General features: G+C 45.1%; 1 protein-coding gene across 1 annotated transcript in view; it reads left to right on the forward strand.

The window, feature by feature from the left end:
* The window catches only part of gabrg1 (gamma-aminobutyric acid type A receptor subunit gamma1), a 30481-nt gene extending 29592 nt beyond the window's left edge, over window positions 1-889 (forward strand). Inside the window, exon 9 of the mRNA XM_030129627.1 lies at window positions 547-889. Coding sequence (XP_029985487.1) covers window positions 547-828 — 282 coding nt within the window. The 3' untranslated portion in view covers window positions 829-889. The remainder of the gene's footprint in view (window positions 1-546) is intronic.
* The last annotated feature ends 23643 nt before the right edge of the window (window positions 890-24532 follow it).

The raw sequence follows: 24532 nt of genomic DNA on the forward strand, positions 1-24532 counted from the left end.
GTGGAACTAAACTAACATGAGTTTGACAGACCTGTCTTCAGTGAAAGTCTGTGGAATTTTAATAATATTCTGTCAGTTATTTAATGTGTGGTGTATTTGTAGATCCACTGTGATCTGTAAGGTTGTGATTCACATGTAGAAATGATAAACTGAGGTGGAATATTGTTAACATTGCACTTATTTTTGTTAAGAATTTTCAGGTTGTTCATATTTGTTCATATTATGTTCGAATACAATTCATAGATGTAAACATTTTCATTACAGAATTTGACTTTTTTTCACTCAAAAGTTCTTATCCTATTTTTTATCTTATTTTATTGGTCCGGCCTACTTTAGATCATATCAGGCTGTATATGGCCCCTGCAAGAAAACGAGTTTGACACCCCTGCCCTAGTGGTGGGGGTTGTAGTTAAAGGCCTGTGTTTACGTCTGCAGCAGAGGGTTCAGGTTGGGGTTAGGGGGTTAGGGTTCAGGTTGGGGTTAGGGGGTTAGGGGGTGAGGGTTAGGGTGAGGGTTGGGGTTTAACGCCTGTGTTTGCATCCTCAGCAGAGGGCGTCCAGCATGGTCAACATCCGTCCTGGGACGTCGCTGCTGCAGGTCAACAACATCGTGCCCTACCACGAGGAGGACGACTACGCCTACGAGTGTCTGGACGGAAAAGACTGCGCCAGCTTCTTCTGCTGCTTCGACGACTGCCGCTCGGGCGCCTGGCGTGAAAACAGGATGCACGTACGCGTTTCCAAGATCGATTCTTACTCGCGAATATTTTTTCCCACTGCTTTTGGCCTTTTCAATCTGGTGTATTGGATCGGTTATCTGTATCTATAAAAGAAGGACGACTGGAGTTTTAGATCTGCAAGCATTTCCAACAGACGACGCTGCTCGGACACAACAGGCCCAACCTCAGCACAAACGTACGACTTCAGTCAAATGGAAAAAAGACGTGTTTGGAACGGCAGTGCCTTGAGTTCACTTCTATTAAGTATTACAGAAGGGTTCTGTTTGTCCATCCTGTCTGACTCTTAGATTGGGGGGGGGCTTATTTCAGGAAAATTTTCAGATTCAACTTTAGCCCTGATTTTCTGATGCAACAAGATGTTGTAAGCACTCCTGTGTAATTTTTTTTAAAATTTTCATCCAAAAAACCCCCCCTACCCCGAAAATTACTTTTTCAACCCTGAAAACATGGTTTTTTTTGTCAACTTTCAAACCTTCTGCACTTTTGATAAAGTACAATGTAACAATAGGGTCATGTTGGGCCCTTAAATCATTTTTGGTGAGTCATGTCATGTCTTCAGAGTGCTTTGCACGACAAAAGGTGTAGAGTCAAGGTCCAGTTAGAGGTCAAAGGTCCAGTTAGAGGTCAAAGGTCCAGTTAGAGGTCAAGGGTCCAGTTAGAGGTCAAAGGTCCAGTTAGAGGTCAAAGGTCCAATTAGAGGTCAAAGGTCCAGTTAGAGGTCAAGGGTCCAGTTAGAGGTCAAGGGTCCAGTTAGAGGTCAAAGGTCCAGTTAGAGGTCAAGGGTCCAGTTAGAGGTCAAAGGTCACCCAAATGGTCCAAATGTATATTTGATGGAACTCAGCTGTTCATGTGGGTTCTTCCAAATGTTGGGCTCAGGTTCTCTCTTCAGAACACATCTACTGACCACAAACAACTGACATTCAGTCAGACCCATTCAACACAACTGTTTCCTCTGTATTCTGCACAGACATGAAAACAGAACAGACGGCAGTTTGACACAACTGACAGTTACATGAACCTGTCCTGTGAGGGCAGAGGAGAGACCTGGAGCCACAGACACAAGGACCTGGGTTCAGTTCAACACCAGGACATGGGGGTGGGGCCTGTAGGCCATGGGGGTGGAGCCTTTAGGCCATGGGGGTGGAGCCTTTCTTTGTGGAGTTTGCATGTTGTCCTGTGTCTGTGTGGGTTCTCTCCAGGTCCTCTGGCTCCTCCCACCATCCAAACACATGCTCTGATAGGTTACTGGGTTCATCTAAATCCCCCATAGGTGTGAATGTGACAGTGTGTTTGTCTGTATATGTTCAGTCTGTGATGAACTGGTCACATGTCCAGGGTGAACCCCGCCCTCACCCATAAGTAGCTGGGATAGGCTCCGCCCCTGTGACCCTAGTGAGGATAAAGTGGGTTCAGAAAAGGAATGAATGAATGAATGAAGTGTTAGTGATTCCAGTCTAAATGTGTGCTAGTGTTTGTAAATGTGTGCTAGTGTTTCCCTCCCCACTAATGGGGGCAAATTCAAATAGAATGTACATGTTGTAATCTGTAGTCTGTACTGTGTCTGTAAAGGCCAAAGGCTTTGGGGGATCCCACCAGGAAACCAGAGGGAACAGAACTGAGGACACATTTAATAAAATGTTGGAATGGTATGAATTTTGTTTTTTAAAACTAGGCATTTTGATGACCTTTAACCTCCAACATGACCTTTAACCTCCAACATGACCTTGACATTAGACTGTTCATAGTATGAAGTACACTTATGTTACAATCTGGCACTGACATCATTAACTCCCATCATGAACAGATTTAGACACTGAACTGGACAAAACAGTGGAGAAGCTGTGAAAGTTGCAATTTTCAGAGTTAAAAAAGTAATTTTCAGGGTGTGTGTGTGGGGGGGGGGGGGTTTGGCTGAAAATTTCAAAATTTACAAAGGAATGCTTAGAATATCTTGTTGCATTAGAAAATCAGGGCTAATGTGGAATTTGATATTAACCCCCCCACACACACTTAGATAAGAAAGAGTTACTGTCTCTGAACGTATGGTGGAGCTGTAACACATTTAGCCTTCTCATACATTACATTTGTACATAGGAAATACGCATCAATTAAATTCATAGTTTATAGTTAAAAAAACTAACAGGACGAACTGTGCAGGTGAGCTGAGACCAAGAGGAGCTGGAAGGTTCACATTCTGCCGTCTGTGTCTCATTTTGGTTTCAGGCACTTTAAAACACACAGGCCCCGATTCCACTGAGTGGTACCGACTCAACCCAACTCGGCCTTTTTGTGTTTCCATTACCAAAAAGGTCCTGGAATCTGGTACCTGGTCCTAGTTTTTTTGGAATCTGGTACCTGGTCTAGTTTTTTTGGAATCTGGTACCTGGTCCTAGTTTTTTTGGAATCTGGTACCTGGTCCTAGTTTTTTTGGAATCTGGTACCTGGTCCTAGTTTTTTTGGAATCTGGTACCTGGTCCTAGTTTTGTGGAATCTGGTACCTGGTACTAGTTTTTAGGAATCTGGTACCTGGTACTAGTTTTTTGGTACCTCCTCTGCTGAGGTTCCAGGACTGGGGACCAGATCCTAAAGGTGACACTGTGTAAACACTGCAGACCTCTGATTGGTCAGAGTGGTGTGTGTGCCCCGCCCTTTTCCAGTAAATCTGTCAGTAGGTGAATCCACATGATGACAGTCTGTAAAACTACACCATGGTTTGTCCAGGAGGTTCAGACGCAAACATTCAGCAGGAGTTTGACCAGACAACAGGCAACCAGTGAGTTTATCAGCAACTGTGAGCAGAGCACACAGAAGGAACGCACCGCATCGCTATGACGACCAGGGACTGGAAAGAGGGAGGATCTGGAATGGAAAGGGTCTGGAATAGGACCTGGTACCAGAGGGGAAAGGGTCTGGAATAGGACCTGGTACCAGAGTGGAGTCTAGCCGAGTTGAGCCGGTTCCACGTAGTGGAAATGTGGCATTAGGGCCTGATTTACTAGGATCGCAAATAACGGGTGTACATTAGCTTGCTTGTGCTAAAAATGTGCGTGCTACTGATTTGTTTGTCACAGCTGATCAACTCAGATTTCCAGCATAAAATGACGTCAGTTTGGTTCGAACTGACTCTAAGAGTAAAGTGTCATGAGATAACTTTTGTTGTGCTTTGGCGCTATAGAAACAAAACTGGATTGGATTTGAAATGACAACAGGTCAAAGTCCTGGAGACCGCCATATTTAAATAAGTTTGTGTGTGTGTTACTGGTTATTGTCACGGAGACAGTGGGCTGGATAAACTACTGTGGGATCCACCAGCACTAATGGAACAGAGACTGGAACGAACCAGATGGACATGAACTGAAGGAGGAGTTTAGTCAAGAAGGGACTGGGACTGAGGACTGGGACTGAGGACTCAGACTGAGGACTGGGACTGAGGACTCAGACTGAGGATTGGGGACCGGGACTGAAGACTGGGACTGAGGACTGGGACTGGGACTGGGACTGAGGACTGGGACTGGGACTGAGGACTGGGACTGAGGACTGGGATTGAGGACTGGGACTGAGGACTCAGACTGAGGACTGGGACTGAGGACTGGGACTGAGGACTGGGGACCGGGACTGAGGACTGGGACTGAGGACTGGGACTGGGACTGGGACTGAGGACTGGGACTGGGACTGAGGACTGGGACTGAGGACTGGGATTGAGGACTGGGACTGAGGACTGGGACTGAGGACTGGGACTGAGGACTCAGACTAGGGACTGGGACTGAGGACTGGGACTGAGGACTCAGACTGAGGACTGGGACTGAGGACTGGGACTGAGGACTCAGACTAGGGACTGGGACTGAGGACTGGGACTGAGGACTCAGACTGAGGACTGGGACTGAGGACTCAGACTAGGGACTGGGACTGAGGACTGGGACTGAGGACTCAGACTGAGGACTGGGATTGAGGACTGGGACTGAGGACTCAGACTGAGGATTGGGGACCGGGACTGAAGACTGAAGACTGGGACTGAGGACTGAGGACTGGGGACTGGGGACTGGGACTGAGGACTGGACCCCGGTCAGCCCCTAGAACATGTACAAGTTGTCCAGGTGCATTGTGGGTAGGACATCTGTCTGTATTATTAGTTCTTGGGTCATTCCATTAATGTTGATGTGATCAGAACAGATCGGTTGTGGGCGTTGCCTTTGGTTGGGCCTAAGCCCTGCCTCCTCAGCCAGTTTAGGGTAGAGCTGTTCCAGTTTAGGGTGGAGCCGTTCCAGTTCAGACCAGATCAGTACAGACGCAGAACCAGCCACTGGAACCAGGTTCAGGTTTGGTCGAACACATTCCACTAAATACATATTTGATCTGCTCCTCCACACTAAATGGGTTGTACCAGTTATTCTGACCGTTTGAGTGACGCAGCCCTGGGTGTGTCCTGTTAGTAGATCAACTTCAACATGTTTTTGCATCAGCAGTCAAGTTTGTGCATGTTTTTACAAATGCAAACCTTTAGTAAATCAGGCCCTTAAAATAGAAACATGTTTGAGGGAAACCAGCTGTAAATTCCAACATGTGAACTCAAATATAAAGTGAGTCCAAAGTGTTAGCGTTGTGTTCTGTCCTGCTAAGGCGTCCAGACACTGTGTGATTTTAGACCATTCACTGGTGCTTCTCTTTGTGGATGGGTCCAGATGTTCCTCTAATGGTGTGTGGTTCTTGGTGCAGTGGACATGGGCTAAGGAGAAGACATGAACACCTCACCACCACCTCACCACCAGCAATCATGTGTTCACAAGTTAAACGCAGCTGTTTGAGATCCTGCTGGCTCCTCCTGAGGGTATGGCACTGTCAAAGCACTGCCACGAGTCCATGGGCCTCAGATTCTCACACTGTGCATGCGCCAATACAATAATAGCTACTGTAAGCTAATGCTAAGCTAACAGTAGCTGTCTATTGTCCTAGTGCAGTTTCTTTTTCATCTTCCCTCTAGTTCCCTTTGCTGTAGGACTGACAGCCCATACTGTCCACGTCTGGACAAACAACTCCTGCACCAAACACGTGCTCGTCTTTTCTTCTGTTTTCATTCCTCACAGATAATGGCACATATTACCAAAGCAGCTCGTTGGTTTGTGTTTAGCACTACCATTTGGTGACTCACACCAATACACAATCGTCTATGTACTTTCAGATTCCTTGGTATTTTAACATTGTATTTCCGGATACAACACTGGAACGTGTGGTGCGTCCTCTGGTGTATGGTCCTACAGTGTGGTGCATCCTCTGGTGTATGGTCCTACAGTGTGGTTTGTCCTCTGGTGTATGGTCCTACAGTGTGGTGCATCCTCTGGTGTATGGTCCTACAGTGTGGTTTGTCCTCTGGTGTATGGTCCTACAGTGTGGTTTGTCCTCTGGTGTATGGTCCTACAGTGTGGTTTGTCCTCTGGTGTATGGTCCTACAGTGTGAGCAGTCAGGTCACATACCAGCATTGGTCCTACAGTGTGAGAACATGAATCGTGAGCCTGACTTTACCATTGATTCGCACAGTTTGAGATGGAGCTGCGTGCAATGATTGAAATAATCGCACAGTGTCTGGCCGCCTTTACGTTTGTGTCCTCAGTTTGATCTGATCCAGTCCAGGACTAATGTTGGAGCTGCTTTTAGGTGGAATTCTTCAACAGCTCACATTAAATGGAGTCATCATTAGTTTGAGCTTGGGCCCACCTATCATCTGCTTGGGCCCACCCATCATCTGCTCGGGCCCACCCATCATCCGCTCGGGCCCACCCATCATGTGATCGGGCCCACCCATCATGTGCTCGGGCCCACCCATCATCTGCTCGGGCCCACCCATCATGTGCTCGGGCCCACCCATCATCTGCTCGGGCCCACCCATCATGTGCTTGGGCCCACCCATCATGTGCTCGGGCCCACCCATCATGTGCTCGGGCCCACCCATCATCTGTTTGGGCCCACCCATCATCTGCACCTGACTGCAGAAGTGCTTGCATGAGTAGAACTCCAGTCTGTAGAGGAGCTGTGTCCATCAAACAAATGTAAAAAAAACCTCTTTTTCTCATTTCCTCTTTGCCACTGTGCTGTTGATATTTTTGAAAAGCTTAGACATGTATGAGATGAAAATGCCTTTAAAAACAAACCATGAAGAGTCTGGGATTAGAAAAAGAAGTTCCACGTGGGAATGAAAAAAAAAATAATACTGTCAGTTTGAAAAAGAGAGATTTGAAATGAAATGAGATATTCAGAAAAAACACCTGCGATAAAGCCACTGCAGAGAGTTAGGGTTAGGACTAGTTAGGATCAGGGTTAGGGCTAGTTAGGATCAGGGTTAGGACTAGTTAGGATCAGGGTTAGGACTAGTTAGGATCAGGGTTTGGGCTAGTTAGGATCAGGGTTAGGGCTAGTTAGGATCAGGGTTAGGACTAGTTAGGATCAGGGTTAGGGCTAGTTAGGATCAGGGTTAGGACTAGTTAGGATCAGGGTTAGGGCTAGTTAAGATCAGGGTTAGGGCTAGTTAAGGTCAGGGTACCTCTCATAGAGGGAATGCACATCCGTCACTTCCCCCCAGGCCACGCCCCTCTCAGTCAGACTGAGTGGCAAAAACAAACCGGCTCAACATGGTGGAGTATAGCAGTAACTCCAGCCAGAGGAGGAAAAATGTGGAATAGAAGATGAAATTAAAGACAACTGGACTGGACATGGATCCATCCAAGCTACATTTATACATACATTTATATGAACCTGATTTCAAAGGCTGAAAGCATCCAACAGACCCAGAGTTGTGTCCATCCTGGTCCTGGTTCATTAGAGGATTCCAGCTGGTGAGTGCTTTCATTCAACATACTATTGTTTTGGAGGTTTTGTGTCAGTGCAGACGCATTTTGTTGGCGGTGATTTGGGCGGTAAAGGCCCAGCAGTAGTGCTCACAGTTCACTACTGATTTACTGGAGTTGAACCCTTAGTACTGACCCAAGTGAGTGGATGATCTACTGGTACTGTGGAGATTTAAGGAGAGTTCACATCAAATACTGGATCCAACACAGATCCAACAGCTGTGTGCTACAGTAGCCCCTGATCTGGAAAACTAGGTTAGCCTCAGTTTAAGCTAGTTTACAAATCATGTAGAACACAAGGTTCAGTATCACACAACTGAAGACACAAACGATTCAGTTCTGAAATGTAGAACTAAATGACAGATGCTAACATTAAGAGCTTTACTAAGAAGGAACGTTAGCCAAAACCATATGTAATTTAAGGTATGATTTTACGCAAGAATACAGCATAAATTAACGTTATCTGACACAAAATGGCAACCACAGATCCAGGTTTGGTTGTCTGGATTCCAGTTCTTTCTGTGAATGTCAGCGATCCATCTGCTTCTTCTGTCTGTGGCTTTAGGTCGACGCTAAAACGAGAGCTCCTAGTGCTTTTAAACCTGTTTGTGCGATCAATGACACAACAGCTCCCCCATTTTTAGATTGTTCTAAAGTTTTCGCAGGATTCAAGACAAAGCCGCTGCTCATCTGCCTCTGTCTGACACTCAGTGGGCGGAGCCACAGTGACTTCAGCTAGAGCTGATGTCACCTGCAGAGCCTCTATACCTCTAAAAGTTAATCTGTTTTTTGTATTAAATATCTGTTTGTCCAGTGTGTGTTTGATTGGACTGGTTCTGTTTGGTTCTGTTTGTCCAGTTTGTGTTTGGACTGGTTCTTCTCCAGTGCTCAGATCATGTGACCTGCATTCACCAATGATGTCACATGATCATATTTGATTGGACGCTGCAGTGAAAGTCCATGTCCTTGTAAATAGTCTGTCACACACACACACGTCCTGGTTCAAAGGTGGATGTGATCCTGGTCCTGGTTCTGGTCCTGGTTCTGGTCCTGGTTCTGGTTCTGGTTCCACTCAGTCCTGTCTGGTACTTTTCATTCACACCAAAGAACCTGTTCAGATTCTGTTTCAGTGCATGTACTCTGTAAATGTGAAATGACTATGTATGTAAACATCTGGATCCAAAGTGTCCAAATATGGACACCAGTTCTGTCATCCTGTATTATCTGTCCATGTGTTCATTCAATAAAGTGTCCAAATATGGACACCTGTATTATCTGTCCATGTGTTCATGTAAATAAATGTCAGTCTAATTAAAAACACTCTGAACGTCCAGTCGTCTATGCTAACACCACGTACAGACCATAATAACCCACCATGATCCACTTGGTTGTTGTGTCATCAGACCTCGTGTTTTGGACGCTCAGGTAAACAGAGGGGCGGAGCTGTCAACCGATCTCCACCTGGTGGTGAGTTGGATCCGCTGGTGAATGAGGAAGCCGGACAGACTGGGCATGCCCAGATGAGTTGTGAGGGTCTGCTGGACGTCTGGCAGAGCCCGATGTCAGCGTGGTCTTCAACTCCCACCTCCAGGAGAGCTTCTCCCAGAACCTGGAGGATGTTGGGGACAATGGATACGGTTACATGATGTTTTTTTAAATCTGATTTATTTTTCCAGAAGAAATTAATTCAGAACTAAAGCATTTTCTCTTCTGTTTCCATGGAAATGTTAAACCTGAATGAAGGTTTACATGAGGTATTAATGAGGTAGATCAGTGAGCAGAAGGGTTTGTGCTGCAGTGCTCATGTTGCCTTGTTCTCGCAGCCCTTCTGTTAGCTTAGCTTAGCCCTTCTGTTAGCTTAGCTTAGCCCTTCTATTAGCTTAGCTTAGCATAGTCACTGCATTTCCATGGTCACACGTAGCCAGTTTTTTAAAGGTGATTTGTCGTCTTTTGTCAGTGATAATCTGTGGACTGTTGTGTTGACGGAAGTTGGAAAATCTTTGTTGAAGGGATGCATGCGCGAAATTAGCTTTGCTTTAGCGTTTTAGCTTTGCATTAGTTTTTATTTCCCAGATTTTCTTCCTGCAGTAAGTCACATGACCATGATCTGAGCCTCAGTTTGTGATCATATTGACCCCAGCGGACTAAAGGAATGATTAGGAGAACTGAATTGACCAAAATCACTCCTAAAATACTACAAATCACCTCTAAAAGCCTGGCTACGTCTGAGCAGAGGAATGAAGCCATTATGCTAAGCTAGGCTAAGCTAAGCTAACAGAAGGGCTGCAGTTCAAACTGTTTGTCCCACTTGTGGAACTCATTAGTTCAGGACAAATGAATGAATCCAAAGCCAGTGTTGAACTGTTCCTTCAGGGTTTTCCAGGCTGGTAGATCCCATCAGAATAGCCCACTGGAACGCTTTGGGAAGACTAGACTGCAGTGCAGATTCTTCCACCAGCGCAGAATGTGTGCGTCATTGCCACAGGACAAGACACTGAGCATGTGCAGAATGGAAGGAATAAAGTCCAAACGGAATAAAGGCTTTACATGTCCAGGAAGAATTTAGACCGCAGTTAAAAGAGGATTAAACCACTGACTTTAATCAGGTTTAAATTTAATCCCAACTTTTCTTTTTCATCTGGAATAAGGTGTTTACATGGACATCTGAAATAGGATCCAACCTGTAATCAGATTAATAATAATAATAATAATAATAATAATGATAATCTTTATTTATATAGCACTTTTCATACATTAAAACTGTAGCACAAAGTGCTTTACATATCAGTTTAAAAATCAGTACCGCCCCCCACCCACTCACCCGCACACACACACACACACACACTCACCCGCACACACACACACACACACACACACACACACACACACATATATATGCAAACCCACAAGCTCATACATACTTAAAAAGACTGACTGAGCATGGGTAGACCAGAACAAAAATGTAAAAGTAAAAGAGGAGGTGCTGTCTCAGGGAGCCATCCGCACCTGGGGGCAGCCGCCGACCCCGGCGACCAGGCACCAGCAACACAGCGCCGCATCCCAACCAGTGGGAGAGGGCCAACTGGGAGCCCCACCCACCAGAAAGGAGCGGACCCCAGTGAGAGAAGGCGCCACAGCCCCCGGCGTCCGCAGCCGCCCCCCGGCATGGAGGATTCCCTCTGATGAAACACCAGAGAATAAGAAACATTCAAAAGATATAAAAAAATTGATTAAAGAAGCTAAATTTAAGACATATATGAAAATAATAAAAATATTAAACATTAAAATGATAAAACAGAAGCACTGGTTAAAAGAATCTTAATATATATATATATATATATATATATATATATATATATTTTTTTTTTTTTTTTTTTTTTTTTTTTTTTTTGTAGCAAGAATAGGATACCAAATTATTTAAGAATGGAGAATGGAATTGATTTATTGATTAATTTAATTATACATTTATAACTAAGCTTAAACTTAAATCAACCCAAAACAATAATTTGGAAATCTTGCAAAGGTTGGTGGAACTTTTGACAGGACAGGGAACCCAAAGGTGAAAAGGCAGTACACAAATAATTGACTGAGGCAGTGGATTTATCTACATATAAATAATTTATTAACTAAACTAAGACACACAAATAACATAAAGACAAGCGACAAACAAGATAATAGGGACCAGGAGATTATGGACAGGAGAATACGTAGATTAAGTTGGCAGATGGCTATATTCAAGGTATTATAACGTTAGTGAGGTTACGTTGAGGTAAACCTACTTAAATTGGAATAACACCAACTCAGATAAATCAGGAGCAAGTTTTCTTACAAGTTGGAGAGATCTGTCTTGAAGGATGCAGGACGTGACTTTGGAGAAGGAGCATGTAGCAGCTGGAGCGACACGCGAACGGTGAGGCTGTAGGGCTGGAGAGGCCGTGACGGAGAATAGATGAAGTCTTCTGACGGAGTTCGAAGCGGGAACAGGCTGTGAAGCGACGTGCTTGCGCTGGAGGCCTGAAGGTCTGGAGGTCTGAAGTTCTGCTGGCTGGAGGAGGTGCACAGCTGGCTCTGGCGGCTGGTTCTGGAAAGCTCACCAGGAGAAGTGGAGAACAGCAAAGGTGGAAAAGCTCTTTGAGAGCCCAGAAGATGGAAAAGACTCTTGGAGAGCTCAGAAGGTGGAACAGCTCTTTGAGTAGTTGAGAGCAGATAAAGATGGAGAAAGCTCTGTGAAAAGTTGGTTTCATTTACTTTTATATTCTGTCCGAAAACCAACTCATCACGCCTCCCTCGTGCATATTGATGAGTCATCGATGCCTCGGGGCGTTGCCTTCTTTGTCTGTTTTGGCGCTAATCCAACCTATTTGTGCATATTAACGAGTCGTTTGCATATCTCAAAGTATCATGTTTCTCTTCCCTCTTGGGAAGACAGAGGGGGAGAGGACAGTTGTGCAGACTTGTAAGAAAACTTTGCATCCTTAAATAAGATCCTTAAATAAGAGCACTTAAACTTTATACATCACCTGTAACCTCACTCGGCCTAAGTAAGGTAATAGTATGATTATTCAGACATGCTATAAGCAGTAGTATTCTTACTTTCACATAATTCACCGTGAACATGATCAGGACACACATATGTGAAACCACAGGTCAGGCAAATGGCTTAAGTATTATGAGCATGAAAGAGTTAACGTGCTGAGTTAATCAACATTAACAAATAATGTAATACATTATTAACATGGCACATATAGTGATTTTATGATTCAGTCCTTTGTCCTTAGGTTTACCTCCACCTCTGGGTAGACAACAGAGATGGGACACAGATGTTGAGAGGAAGATGGTCGACTAAGTGTAAACACTCAGTTTATGAGTCCTCAATTTACTATGGCAGGGAAGATGTCTCTGATGAAGAACAGATGACAATGGCTGAGGAAGTCTTTTTTAAGTCCATTAGGCTCATTCCTTAAGGTCATCTGTCTTCGTAAATGTCATTTGCAAAGGATGTCCCTGCATTGACCTGATACCAACCAATCAGCATGGTTGTTCAGGAATTTGGTTTGACACGGAGAGGAAGATAATATAATTTATAATTCTGTTTTCGACTCTGTTCACTCACTCCACCGTCGTGAGACTACATATTAAATATAACTATAAAACCTTTGAGTGGATAAAACAGAGGCATTAGTTAAAAGCCAAATTAAAAAAGTGGGTCTTGAACCTGGTTTTAAAAATGTCTCCATTCCCTGCGGCCCTGAGGTTCCCTTCAGGCTGTTTCATAGGCCAGGAGCAGAATGCTGAAAAGCTGCCTGGCCATGAGTTTTTGTGTTAGCTTTTGGAACTGTTCAAAGGCCAGTGCCAGAGGACCTCAGGGTCCGCGAGGGTTCATAAGGTAAAAGCAAGTCTAAGAGATAAGAAGGCGCAAGACCATTAAGACATTTAAATTCAATTCAATTCAATTTTATTTGTATAGCCCAATATCACAACAAGGTTATCTCAAAGGGCTTTACAGAGTCAGCTGGATGTAACAACAACAGTCAAATAAACAGAAAGAAAATGAGTCATGTCCAGGGCATCCCCCGTCCTTAGACCCTCCTTCTCGGCAAGGAAAAACTCACTACTATTAAAAGACTATTAAAAGGACCTTAAAATCAATCCTGAAACACACGGGCAGCCAATGCAGTGATTTTAAAACCGGTGTAATGTGAGCCCACCTTCTGGTCTTCATCAGCACTCGAGCGGCTGACTTTTGAAGAAGTTGGAGTTGTGAGATTCTATCTTTGGGAAGACCAGAAAGCAGGGCATTACAGTAGTCAATCCTACTGGAAATAAAAGCATGCATCCGCATCTCCGTGTTGGCTCCAGAGAGAACTGGACGGACTCTGGCTATGTTCTGAAGATGATAAAAACCTGTTTTTACAATAGATTTAATATGTGGGATGAAAGTGAGCTCAGAGTCAAAGATAACGCCCAGGTTTTTCACTTGTACAGATGGGTTGAAAGAATACGCTTGTAGTTTTGGTAAGTATTTCTCTCTCGTAGCCTCAGGACCGATAACTAAAACTTCAGTTTTGCCCTGGTTGAGCTGTAAGAAGTTTTCTGCCATCCAGGTTTTAATATTTAAAATACAGTTAAAAAGGGCATCAACTGGCCGAGTGTCTTCAGGAGACATGGCAATATACAGCTGTGTGTCATCAGCATAGCTGTGAAAGCTGATGCCATGTCTCCTGATGATATCCCCAAGTGGAAGCATATATAGGTTAAAAAGTATGGGGCCTAAGATTGATCCTTGGGGCACACCACATCTAATTTCATGGATCGCTGAAGAGCACGTATCCATACTTACCAAAAATTTCCTGTCTGTGAGACAGGATTGAAACCAGTTAAAAACAGTACCAGAGAGGCCCACCAGGGGTCTCAGTCTATTTAAAAGAATTGGGTGATCTACTGGATCTAAAGCAGAGCTCAGATCCAGTAGAACCAGGACTGAGATCTTGTGTGAGTCCAAGTTGCACCTGAGATCATTGACTATCTTTAAGAGAGCTGTCTCTGTACTGTGATTAATCCTAAAACCAGACTGATATTTTCTAAAATGGTATTTTATTTAAAAAGTAATTCAATTGATTGAAAACAACTTTCTCTATAATTTTGCTTAAAAAAGGTCAGTTGGACATGGGTCTGTAGTTATTAAAAGTGTCAGGGTCCAGGTTGCTCTTCTTCAGCAGGGCCTCACCACCGCCGTTTTAAAGGCAGTGGGAAAGGTGCCCGTCTGAAGAGAGCAAATAACAATGTTTAAAAGCTCGCTTTCAAAGGATCCATAAAATAACTGAAAAAGCGATGTGGGAATTGGGTCTAAAAGGCAGTTGGTTGGGTTTACTGGGGAGAAAACTACCAAGTGTCTGAGCATCAGTCAGGGCAAAACTGTCCAGTGTTTCATCAGGTAAAGGTAGAACCTCAGTCTTATTAAAAATGGTTCCTTGAACAGGTAAAATACTAGATCTGATAAAATCAATTTTGCTCCTGAAGTGGTCTGCAAAGCTATCACACAAGGAGTCAGTTGTGGCAGAGTGTCTGTTGACATCTGGATTAATTAAACGATCAATTGTGGAGAGAAGGAGTTTGGGACTATTTTTGTGTGAGGAAATTATATTGGCGAAGTATGTGTTTCTTGTGTTTCTTGCCTGTCTGACTGCCTTGTTGTAAATCTGAAGTTGTTCCAAGAATAACTGATGGTTTATTGTTATTTTGTTCTTCCTCCATTTTCTTTCCGCCATCCTGCATTTTCTTTTCAACATTCGTGTTTCCTCATTTCTCCATGGTGGTGCAGGCTTTATTTTCACCTTTTTGTAACCAGTGAAGCTACAGAATTGAGGCTTGACTTCAGGAAAGGAAAGGAATGTGAAGTCTATGACTTTCCTGCCAGTGGTTGTGGAATGGGCATGTACAATACAGATGAGTCTATTATTGTTATTAAAATTTTCAACAATAAAATCACAGGAGCCCTGCGATGAACTGGCGACTTGTCCAGGGTGTACCCTGCCTTCGCCCCTATGTAGCTGGGATAGGCTCCAAGCGACCCCCATGACCCTAGTGAGGATAAAGCGGGTTCAGAAAATGAATGAATGAATGATGAAAATCACAGGATGCAGATAAAGGAACTGGAGGGTATTTCTGTAAAACTTCAATAAATTTGCAGCCACTTCAGGAGTCAGACAGCGCCTCCTCACAGTCCTCACCGAGGTCTCCCTTATGTTAAAACTGGTGATGCTAAAAAACACACAGTAGTGGTCAGATCCAGCCAAATCACACCAGAGGACACACTGGTGGACAGGCCATGGCTAATGACCAGGTCCAGAGTGGGTCCCCTGTTGTGAGTCGGCTGCATGACGTGTTGGGTAAAGTCCATGGAGTTCAGTAAGTTCATAAAATCTTTAGAAAACTTATCGGACTCATTGTCAATGTGCAAACTAAAATCACCGGAAATTAAAATCATATTGTAAGAGATGTGGATTATTGATAAGAACTCTGAAAACTCATCAATAAAAGCTGCGCACTGTTTTGGTGGTCTGTAAACAATGACACAGATAATTACAGGGTTATTACAAACAAAGGCATGGTGCTCAAAGGTGGGGTACTGATCAAACGAAATTTGCTTAGTCAAAAGTGCATCAGAGGCGACTGAGGCAGTACCACCACCTTTCTTGCCCTTTCTAATAGAAAATACAAAGTTAAAAGATTAAACCAGGAAGAAAAGTTGTCATGGAAACGCACAGACTGAGTCCAAGTGGACCATGTTCTCCACCTCCATTATCGAAGCGGCTGCTTGGAGCTGTGGTCGCAGGGTCTCCAGTGCCTGTCGTGGCGGCAATCCCCAAAACCCGGTGGTGGACCTCGGAAGTAAGGGATGCCGTCAAGCTGAAGGAGGAGTCTTATGGAGCCTTGTTGGCTCGTGGGACTCCTGAGGCAGCTGATGGGTACCGGCAGGACAGGCGCGCCGCAGCCCGAGCGGTTGTGGAGGCAAAAACTGGGGTCTGGGTGGAGTTTGAGGAGGACTATCGAGGAAATTCTGTCAAACCATCCGGCGCCTCAGGAGGGGAAAGCAGTGCACCACCAACACTGTTTCCAGTGGAAGTGGGAGGAGCTGACCTCGACTGGGGGTGTGGTCGGACAGTGGAAGGAATACTTGAAGGATCTCCTCAATCCCACTGTCACATCTTCCATGAAGGAAGCAGAGGCTGAGGTCTCAGAGGTGGACTGGTCCAGGTCTCAGAGGTGGACTGGTCCATCACCCAGGTGGTTGGACAGCTCCTCGGTGGCAGAGCACCGGGGATGGATGAGGTTCACCCTGAGTCCCTTCAGTCTCTGGATGTGCAGGACTGTCTTGGTTGACTTGTCTCTGTAACATGGTGTGGCACTCAGGGACAGTACCTCTGGATTGGCAGACTGGGGTGGTGGTCCCCCTTTTAAGAAGGGGGACTGGAGGATGTGCTCCAACCACAGGGGGATCCCACTCCTCAGCCTCCCAGGGAAAGTCTATTCCAGGTACTGGAGAGGAGGATCCGACCAATAGTCGAGCCTTGGATCCAGGAGGAACAATGTGGTTTTCGTCCCGGTCATGGAACACTGGACCAGGTCCACACTCTCCATCGGGTGCTCGAGGGTTCATGGGAGTTCACCCAACCGGTCCACATGTGTTTTGTGGATTTGGAGAAAGCATTGGACCATGTCCGTCATGGTATCCTTTGGGGGGTGTTTCAGGAGTATGGGGTCCAGGGCCCTCTGCTCAGGGCAGTCTGGTCCTTGTATGACCGACACAGTAGCCTGGTTCACATTGCTGGCAGTAAGTCAGACCTGTTCCAGGTTCATGTGGGACTCCTGTAGGGCTGCCCTTTGGCACTGGTTTCTGTTCATAATTTTTATGGACAGAACTTCTAGGTGCAGCCAGGGGCCGGAGGGGGTCCGGTTTGGGGACCACAGGATTTCATCTGTGCTTTTGCAGATGACGTTGTCCTGTTGGCCTCATGGAACCTGGACCTTCAGTGTGCCCTGGAGCGGTTTGGACTGGGATGAGGATCAGCACCTCCAATCTGAGCCCGTGTTTCTGGACCAGATGAAGGTGGTCTGCCCTCTCCGGGTCGGTGGAGAGTCTTTGACCCCAATGGAGGAGGTCCAGTATCTGGGTCTGGTTCACAGTGAGGGAAGGATGGAGGTTCAGACTGACAGGTGGATGGGTAGAGGTTCAGATTGACAGGTGGATGGGTGGAGGTTCAGATTGACAGGTGGATGGGTGGAGGTTCAGATTGACAGGTGGGTGGGTGGAGGTTCAGACTGACAGGTGGATGGGTGGAGGTTCAGATTGACAGGTGGATGGGTGGAGGTTCAGATTGACAGGTGGGTGGGTGCAGCGTCTGCAGTGCTTGTATGGGTCTGCTGTGGTTCAGAAGGAGCTGAGCCCAAAGGAGAAGCTCTGGATTTACCCTCAGTCTACATTCAGACCCTCACCTGTGGTCATGAGCTGTGGGTCAGGACCCAAAGGACCAGATCCAGGATACAAGTGGTCTAAATAGGCCCTTTCCCACCGCAGGAACTTTTGCAGGAACTTTCTGCATTACCCTGAACTTTCAAAGTTCCTGGTGCGTTTCCATCTAAATTCCCCTGGTAACTGACCCTCCCCCAGCCCCGAATTTACCCCGAAGAAGTTCCTGGTACAGAGGTAGTACTGTCCAGATTACCAGGAACTTTAAGGGGCGGAGTTGTGTGCTGGAGAGGGCTGATTGGTGGACTAGACTGGAAGCATTTACACATTCTGTTCACCGCTAATATTTAACTCATTTAATTTCCACAAGCTTTGGATTTTGATAATTCGGAAAATGGACCAAAAGAGAAGCTACAACAAGTGGACGGACGACGAGGAAATTCAGATGGACTTTGAATCGCCGACACGAAACGAGCGAGTAAAAGCTGTCGGAGCCAAATATAAGACACAAGCCTAAAGAAATACAAGACAAGAAGAAGAAATGTATGCAGGATTAAAAGAAACTAAAGGAGCACAACGGTCACAGTGGATCTGACTGTGGAACAAACCAACGGTCTGAATAGGACACAAATATTCACTGTTTAGTTGGTTCCATGCTGTAACAGAAGTCAGAGGCATCCCCTGTTTAGACAAAGGTGAAGTCCAGTTAACCTCATGCTAATGCTAATGCTAACTGGTCAACAGTCTGACACTAAACCTAAATCACAGAACTGGATGGATTCATGTTGTCGCTGTGAGCTGAACACTGGTTATTCTGTATGTTTGGGATTTCCACCTGAACTGGAGCGGACGGACTCTCCTCTTTTTCTGAACCTGTGGCTCGTTTGTGTCCTGGTCCAACATCTACTGCTGTTTACAACGGCCCAGGTCAGACATGTGACCCCTGACCCTAACGGCCCAGGTCAGGCATGTGACCCCTGACCCTAACGGCCCAGGTCAGACATGTGACCCCCTGACCCTAACGGCCCAGGTCAGGCATGTGACCCCTGACCCTAACGGCCCAGGTCAGACATGTGACCCCTGACCCTAACAGCCCAGGTCACACATCTCACATGTCACATCACACTGGTAGGAATCTGTCCTCATGTGTTCTGTTTTCATTTTATTATGTTTATTACTTTTCCTGTAGGAAAGCGAAAAAGGGACCAGGACCATGGAGTTCCAGACCGGCTGTCCTGGACCAGCTGGACCAGACCCTGGTCCAAAAGCCTGAACCTTTCACACGTTTTTATTTCCCTTTTAATCTCAAGGCACCTTTGTTTGTTTCAATTTTTAATTTAAAAAAAATCGAACCTAATACTGTCTGTTCATTTACCAGGCATCCAAATATGAGTATAAGTACTTTTATCAGTAATCTGCAGTTGAATTAAATGCAGTATTTGAGTAAATGTGTCTGACTTTAAGGTTGAACCTGGACTAAATCTGTAAAACAACAGAAATGAAACAGAACCATCCATCACACTGAAAGTTAGATGTGATTTAGTTTAAGGAATGAGAAGTTGAAAATACATGTTCTACCATTTTTAAATACAAATGAAGGATCTGTAATGATGGTTAACTTCATTTCAAATGTATTCCAGATGGATTCAGTGATTCAACAACCAGTCAAATGTTAAACCCAACCCGTCCACTTACAGTTCTGGGTCATTTTATTGAAGTAGAGGTCAGTTTGTGAATGGACATGAACTGGACTACAGGTTCTGTTACTGCTCCTCATACATCAACCTGATTTGAATAAATTACTCGGAACTTTCGGGTGTGGCGGAAACGCAGTTACCAGGAACTTTTTTACCGAAAAAAGTTCCTGGTAATAAAGTTCCTGGTAATAAAGTTCCTGTGCCGTTTGGTGGGAAAGGGCCTAATGAGTTTCCTCTGTAGGGTGGGTGGGTCCACCCTTAGGTATAGGGGGAGGAGCTCAGTCATGTGGGAGGAGCTCAGAGTAGAACCGCTGCTCCTCCATGTCCAGAGGAACCAGCTGAGGTGGATCAGACATCTGGTTCAGATCCTCCTGGACTCCTCCCTGGGGAGGTGTTCTGGGCATGTCCCACCAGAAGGAGGAGTCTGAGGAGAGGGAGGAGTCTGAGGAGAGGGAAGTCTGGGCATCCCTGCTTAGACTGTTCCCCCTGTGACCCGGTCTCGGACAAAGCAGAAGATAATGGATGAATGGGTTAGGGTTCCATGGGATAGGGTTCCATGGGTTTGGGTTCTGTGAGTTAGGGTTGCATGGGTTAGGGTTCCATGGCAGTGGGTTAGGGTTCCATGGGTTAGAGTTAGGGTTCCATGGGTTAGGGTTAGGGTTCCATGGGTTAGGGTTCCATGGGTTAGGGTTAGGGTTCTGTGGGTTAGGGTTCCATGGGTTAGGGTTCCATGTTTATGCAGTCATTGCATCTCCTCTATTTGGTCAATATGCAGAGGAACCTAGAATTCTGACTGAGGAACCACGAGTCCACTGGTCTACTCTGAACCACAAGTCCACTGGTCTACTCCGAACCGCGAGTCCACTGGTCTACTCCAAACCATGAGTCCACTGGTCTACTCCGAACCACGAGTCCACTGGTCTACTCCGAACCGCGAGTCCACTGGTCTACTCCGAACCATGAGTCCACTGGTCTGCTCTGAACCATGAGTCCACTGGTCTACTCCAAACCATGAGTCCCCTGGTCTACTCTGAACCACGACTCCACTGGTCTACTCTGAACCACGAGTCCACTGGTCTACTCTGAACCATGAGTCCACTTGTTTACTCTGAACCGCGAGTCCACTGGTCTACTCCGAACCATGAGTCCACTGGTCTGCTCTGAACCATGAGTCCACTGGTCTACTCCAAACCATGAGTCCACTGGTCTACTCTGAACCACGAGTCCACTGGTCTACTCTGAACCGCGAGTCCACTGGTCTACTCTGAACCACGAGTCCACTGGTCTACTCTGAACCATGAGTCCACTGGTCTACTCCGAACCGCGAGTCCGCTGGTCTACTCCAAACCATGAGTCCACTGGTCTACTCAGAGTCTGCACATGACGTCAGTCTGGTTTATTTGTGCTGAAGTCAGGAAAGAAAACACAAAATTCAACTGTACAAACATTTGTGGTTTCATTCATTCATTCTCTATTTAATCCATTTTACAGATGAAATAAAAAAGAGGTTCAGATCATGGAAGTCCAACCCACAGGCCTTTAGGGTTAGGGTTAACCCTAACCCTAATACCTACATTAATCATCTCATTAATTAATATGTGAAAACATTTCCAAAGCATAAATCCAAAACTTCAGTGGAAAACACTTCCATAGTTTTTAGACACAAAAATGTTTAACTCATCTCAGGTTTAAAACTAGACTGACTACAGTGAAAATACTGACTCTATTCTACTGATACTTTTACTTTAATTGTGTGTGATTTAACGTTCAGTGAATTAAACACATTTAAGTGTTTGTAATTTAGTGTTTAGTGACATGCATCATGCATTTGTACTGTTAAGGTAAGGGTTATTAGTAGTGCTGGGCAGCGTTAAAATGTTTTATTTGTGATTAATCGCGTGGATTTCAGTGATTAATTGTGATTAATCGCATAGTTGTTGGGGGGGGGGGGGGGGGTGCCAGCATCAACAGTGTGTATTTCCTTTCAGTATATTTCAGACTGCAGTACTCCGCTGATAAAAATAGTTGCACATGTCAGTGCTTCCAAACACCTGTGTCCTTCCCCCCCCCACCATCTGAAGACATTTAAATGAAAATGTCCATGGAACAGACCGCTACTGTTACACATGTTTATGTCCACACCAGTGTATTTACACTTGTGAGTGATTGACAGGAGTCTTAGTCCCACTAATCAGTACTAATACTAATAAGAACAATAATATGTGATGTTCAGTTGTTCAGAGTAAACAAAGGGGGCCCTCTAGTGGTGGGAATAAGTGTCACTAACGTATGTTTTGTCCTTGTGATGTTCCCATAGTCAGTTCAGACATAAGAAGGAACTAACAGACACGTTTCTTTCACTCTGTTTGTATGGCCCCAAAAATGTTTGTGAGTATTTTCTGTTCAGTTGTTGTCAGAAGGAATAGTATCAAATATCTCTGATGTGAACCTTTGTTCCTGGATAAAAAGACATTGTAATTCTTAAATTAAGCTGTAAATGCTAATTGTTAGCATGTCTATGGATTTTCCCATTCAAGTTAGCATCGAGATAAATTGACTGCTAATACAACATTCACATCGTAAATGAGTAAAGGTTAGTTCAAAGGCTGGCATTTTCTACCTAAACACAACCAATGAATTTACATAAACTTAGCCTGAGCCTGCACAAAAAATTAGCAACCCATCTCCCACTGCTAGCATAAATGAATTAGCTTAAACATGTTAATAACACATTGCAAAAAACACATCCAAAATAACATCATAAACTTGTTTGTAACGGTATGTTTGCATGTGAAATTATTTAGCAAACAACAGAATGATTGACACATACAGGCGTTGAACTGCAGCAGTTCCACACAGTTTGATTCAGCATTACTTGTAAAGTTCGCTCTTTTCTCCTCTCAGCTGCACGTACACACAGCACCGGAGTGTGGACCGCCAAAATAAAAGCATGAGTTTCAAAATAAGAGTCCGTATGTATAAATCAACTAAGACTTGCTTGAAAGGCAGAACAATAATAAAGCGGCATTAACGTGAGATTAAAAAAAAATGTCGGCATTATTTAAGGAACACGTTAACACAGTAATAACGCGTTAACTTGCCCAGCCCTAGTTATTAGGGTTAAGGTAAGGGTGATTTAAATATAAGAGGTACCCTAACCTCTCATATTTAAAAAACCCTTACCCTTACCCTAACCCTTAACCTAACCCTTACCCTATCCCTACCATTAACTGTTACCCTTACCCTAACCCTTACCCTAACTCTGTAGCTTAGCCACAGAATGTGTGTACAGAATGTTTATTTGTATTTATCCCTGGTACATCTGTATGGCCTGTAATTCTGAAGGGGTGTGTCTGAGTGTACGTGGACCAGAACACTCATTGGCATTGGGTTGGGGGGGGGAGTGCAGGTGTGTCAGAAAGAGACAGACAGAACACACTCCAGGTGTCTGCATGAGACTCCAGCTATCGGTTCCCAGTTTCTGTTAAAATTAAAAACAGAAAACTCTAGGACCACCAGGAAGAAGCCCGTGGTGAGAGCTTTGAATAAACCACCAACATTAACTGTCGTAACAGAAGGAGCAGCGACGTCAGGCCGGGTCTGGGAAACTTGTCGTTTGGATTATGGACTTTTTCCCTTTGGATTGTTCGGTCCGACACCGAGGATAAAGAACTGTGTCCACCGTGTTCAGCATCAGGTTTGAACGGAGACTAACGGGGGTTTGAGCTGTAGTCAGCGCAGGGGGTTTAATGTTCGTGTTCTGTCCTGATTTGTGTTGACCTTTAACAGTAAATGGCATGAGGCCGTTCTGAATATGGGTTCAGGTGTGGATTAATTGTTTTACTCAAACAGATGAAAGCACATTCTCACTGTTACAGCCTGTGTCTTAGATTGGCAACCAGGGCTCTGAGGGTTCGAGTGTTCCAGATGGTGGCCTGTACAGGACTAAGGGTCTGATTAGATGGTGTTAGATGCTGTGGATTTAATACTGCTTTGTAACGTTTCCTAGTGAAACTGTTTATCCTAACCCTAGACCACTAGTTTAATACTGGTTAAGATGGACAATCCACATGGAAGTTCTGAATTAGATCCAGACTTGACAGCTGGTCCTTTTGTCACATGGAGAAATCCTACCGATGAAATCTCATGGATGTTGGGCTGCTTGTGTATCAGTCAGGACATGGACTTACCAGCTGAGGAGGGAGGGGTCCATAATGGGGATAGTGTAACTCAGGAAACCATGGTGTTATGGCAGACGATGCTGATGCAGAAGGTTCAGAGGGTGAAGCTGGACAAGTGGGGGTTGACTTAGACGCAGACCTCCCACCGGTTCAAACAAATGGGGGCGTTAGGACACACATTACACAGGCTCAATTGGTGGTTGTCCAAAACAAAATGGCAGCTGTTGAGGAGAGGCTGGGGGGTCTTGAGGATAGTTTCAGGGACTCAGTGGCTAGTGCTCTCAACAGGGAATCCTCTTTTTGGGACTATGTGCACGGGTGTCTGGCTAAAATAGAAAAAGGATTGTTGAGCAGAGCTAACAGAGTTAGAGAAGAGCATGGTTAGCATGGTTAGCATGGTTAGCATGGTTAGCTGTCTGGGACGGAGAGATGAAATGTGGAAAAGGGAGCTCACCAGCTTACACCCTACTAGCACTCCGGTTGGGCGTGGAACCATCGCAGTGTCCACAGATGTATGTAGCTCACCCCTCTTGATGCCACCTTTAGCTTACCTGGAGTACCCCCAGATTATTCAAAGCCTCCAGTTCGTCTCAAGTTCCCATCCTTTGGACCCACTTGTGAATTAGCAGTTGTTCTTAGTTTTATGGAACAAGTTGAGAACTTTTTAGAACTGTGTCCTCTCTCCAACCATGAACTGATGGGGACGTTATCTACAGTTTTAAAGGGTCCGGCCCTCAGCTGGTGGAAGACTACGAAGAGCCGAGTGAAGGACTGGACTACATTTAAAGGTGCATTTATGAGCGCCTTCCTCCCCACGGATTATATGGCAGCGGTGGAAGAGAAGCTGCGGGATCTTGTGCAACAGCCAGACCAATGCCTGCAGGACTTTACCTACGATTACCAAGCCCTGTGTTTAAAGTGGAAGCCGGATATGTCTGAGGGGGAAATTGTCCATCGGATATTGAATAATATCAACCCAAAAGTGGTCAGCTGCTTGAGAGGAACGGTCTCCACTGTTTCAGAACTCCACAGAGTTGGTTCTGTGGTGGAGAGAGACTGTGGTGGCGCTAAAGGGTACTGGTAAAAAGTCTACGCCTCGGCAGAGAAA

This window comes from Sphaeramia orbicularis, unplaced genomic scaffold, assembly GCF_902148855.1.
Source record: "Sphaeramia orbicularis unplaced genomic scaffold, fSphaOr1.1, whole genome shotgun sequence".
NCBI lineage: Eukaryota > Metazoa > Chordata > Actinopteri > Kurtiformes > Apogonidae > Sphaeramia > Sphaeramia orbicularis.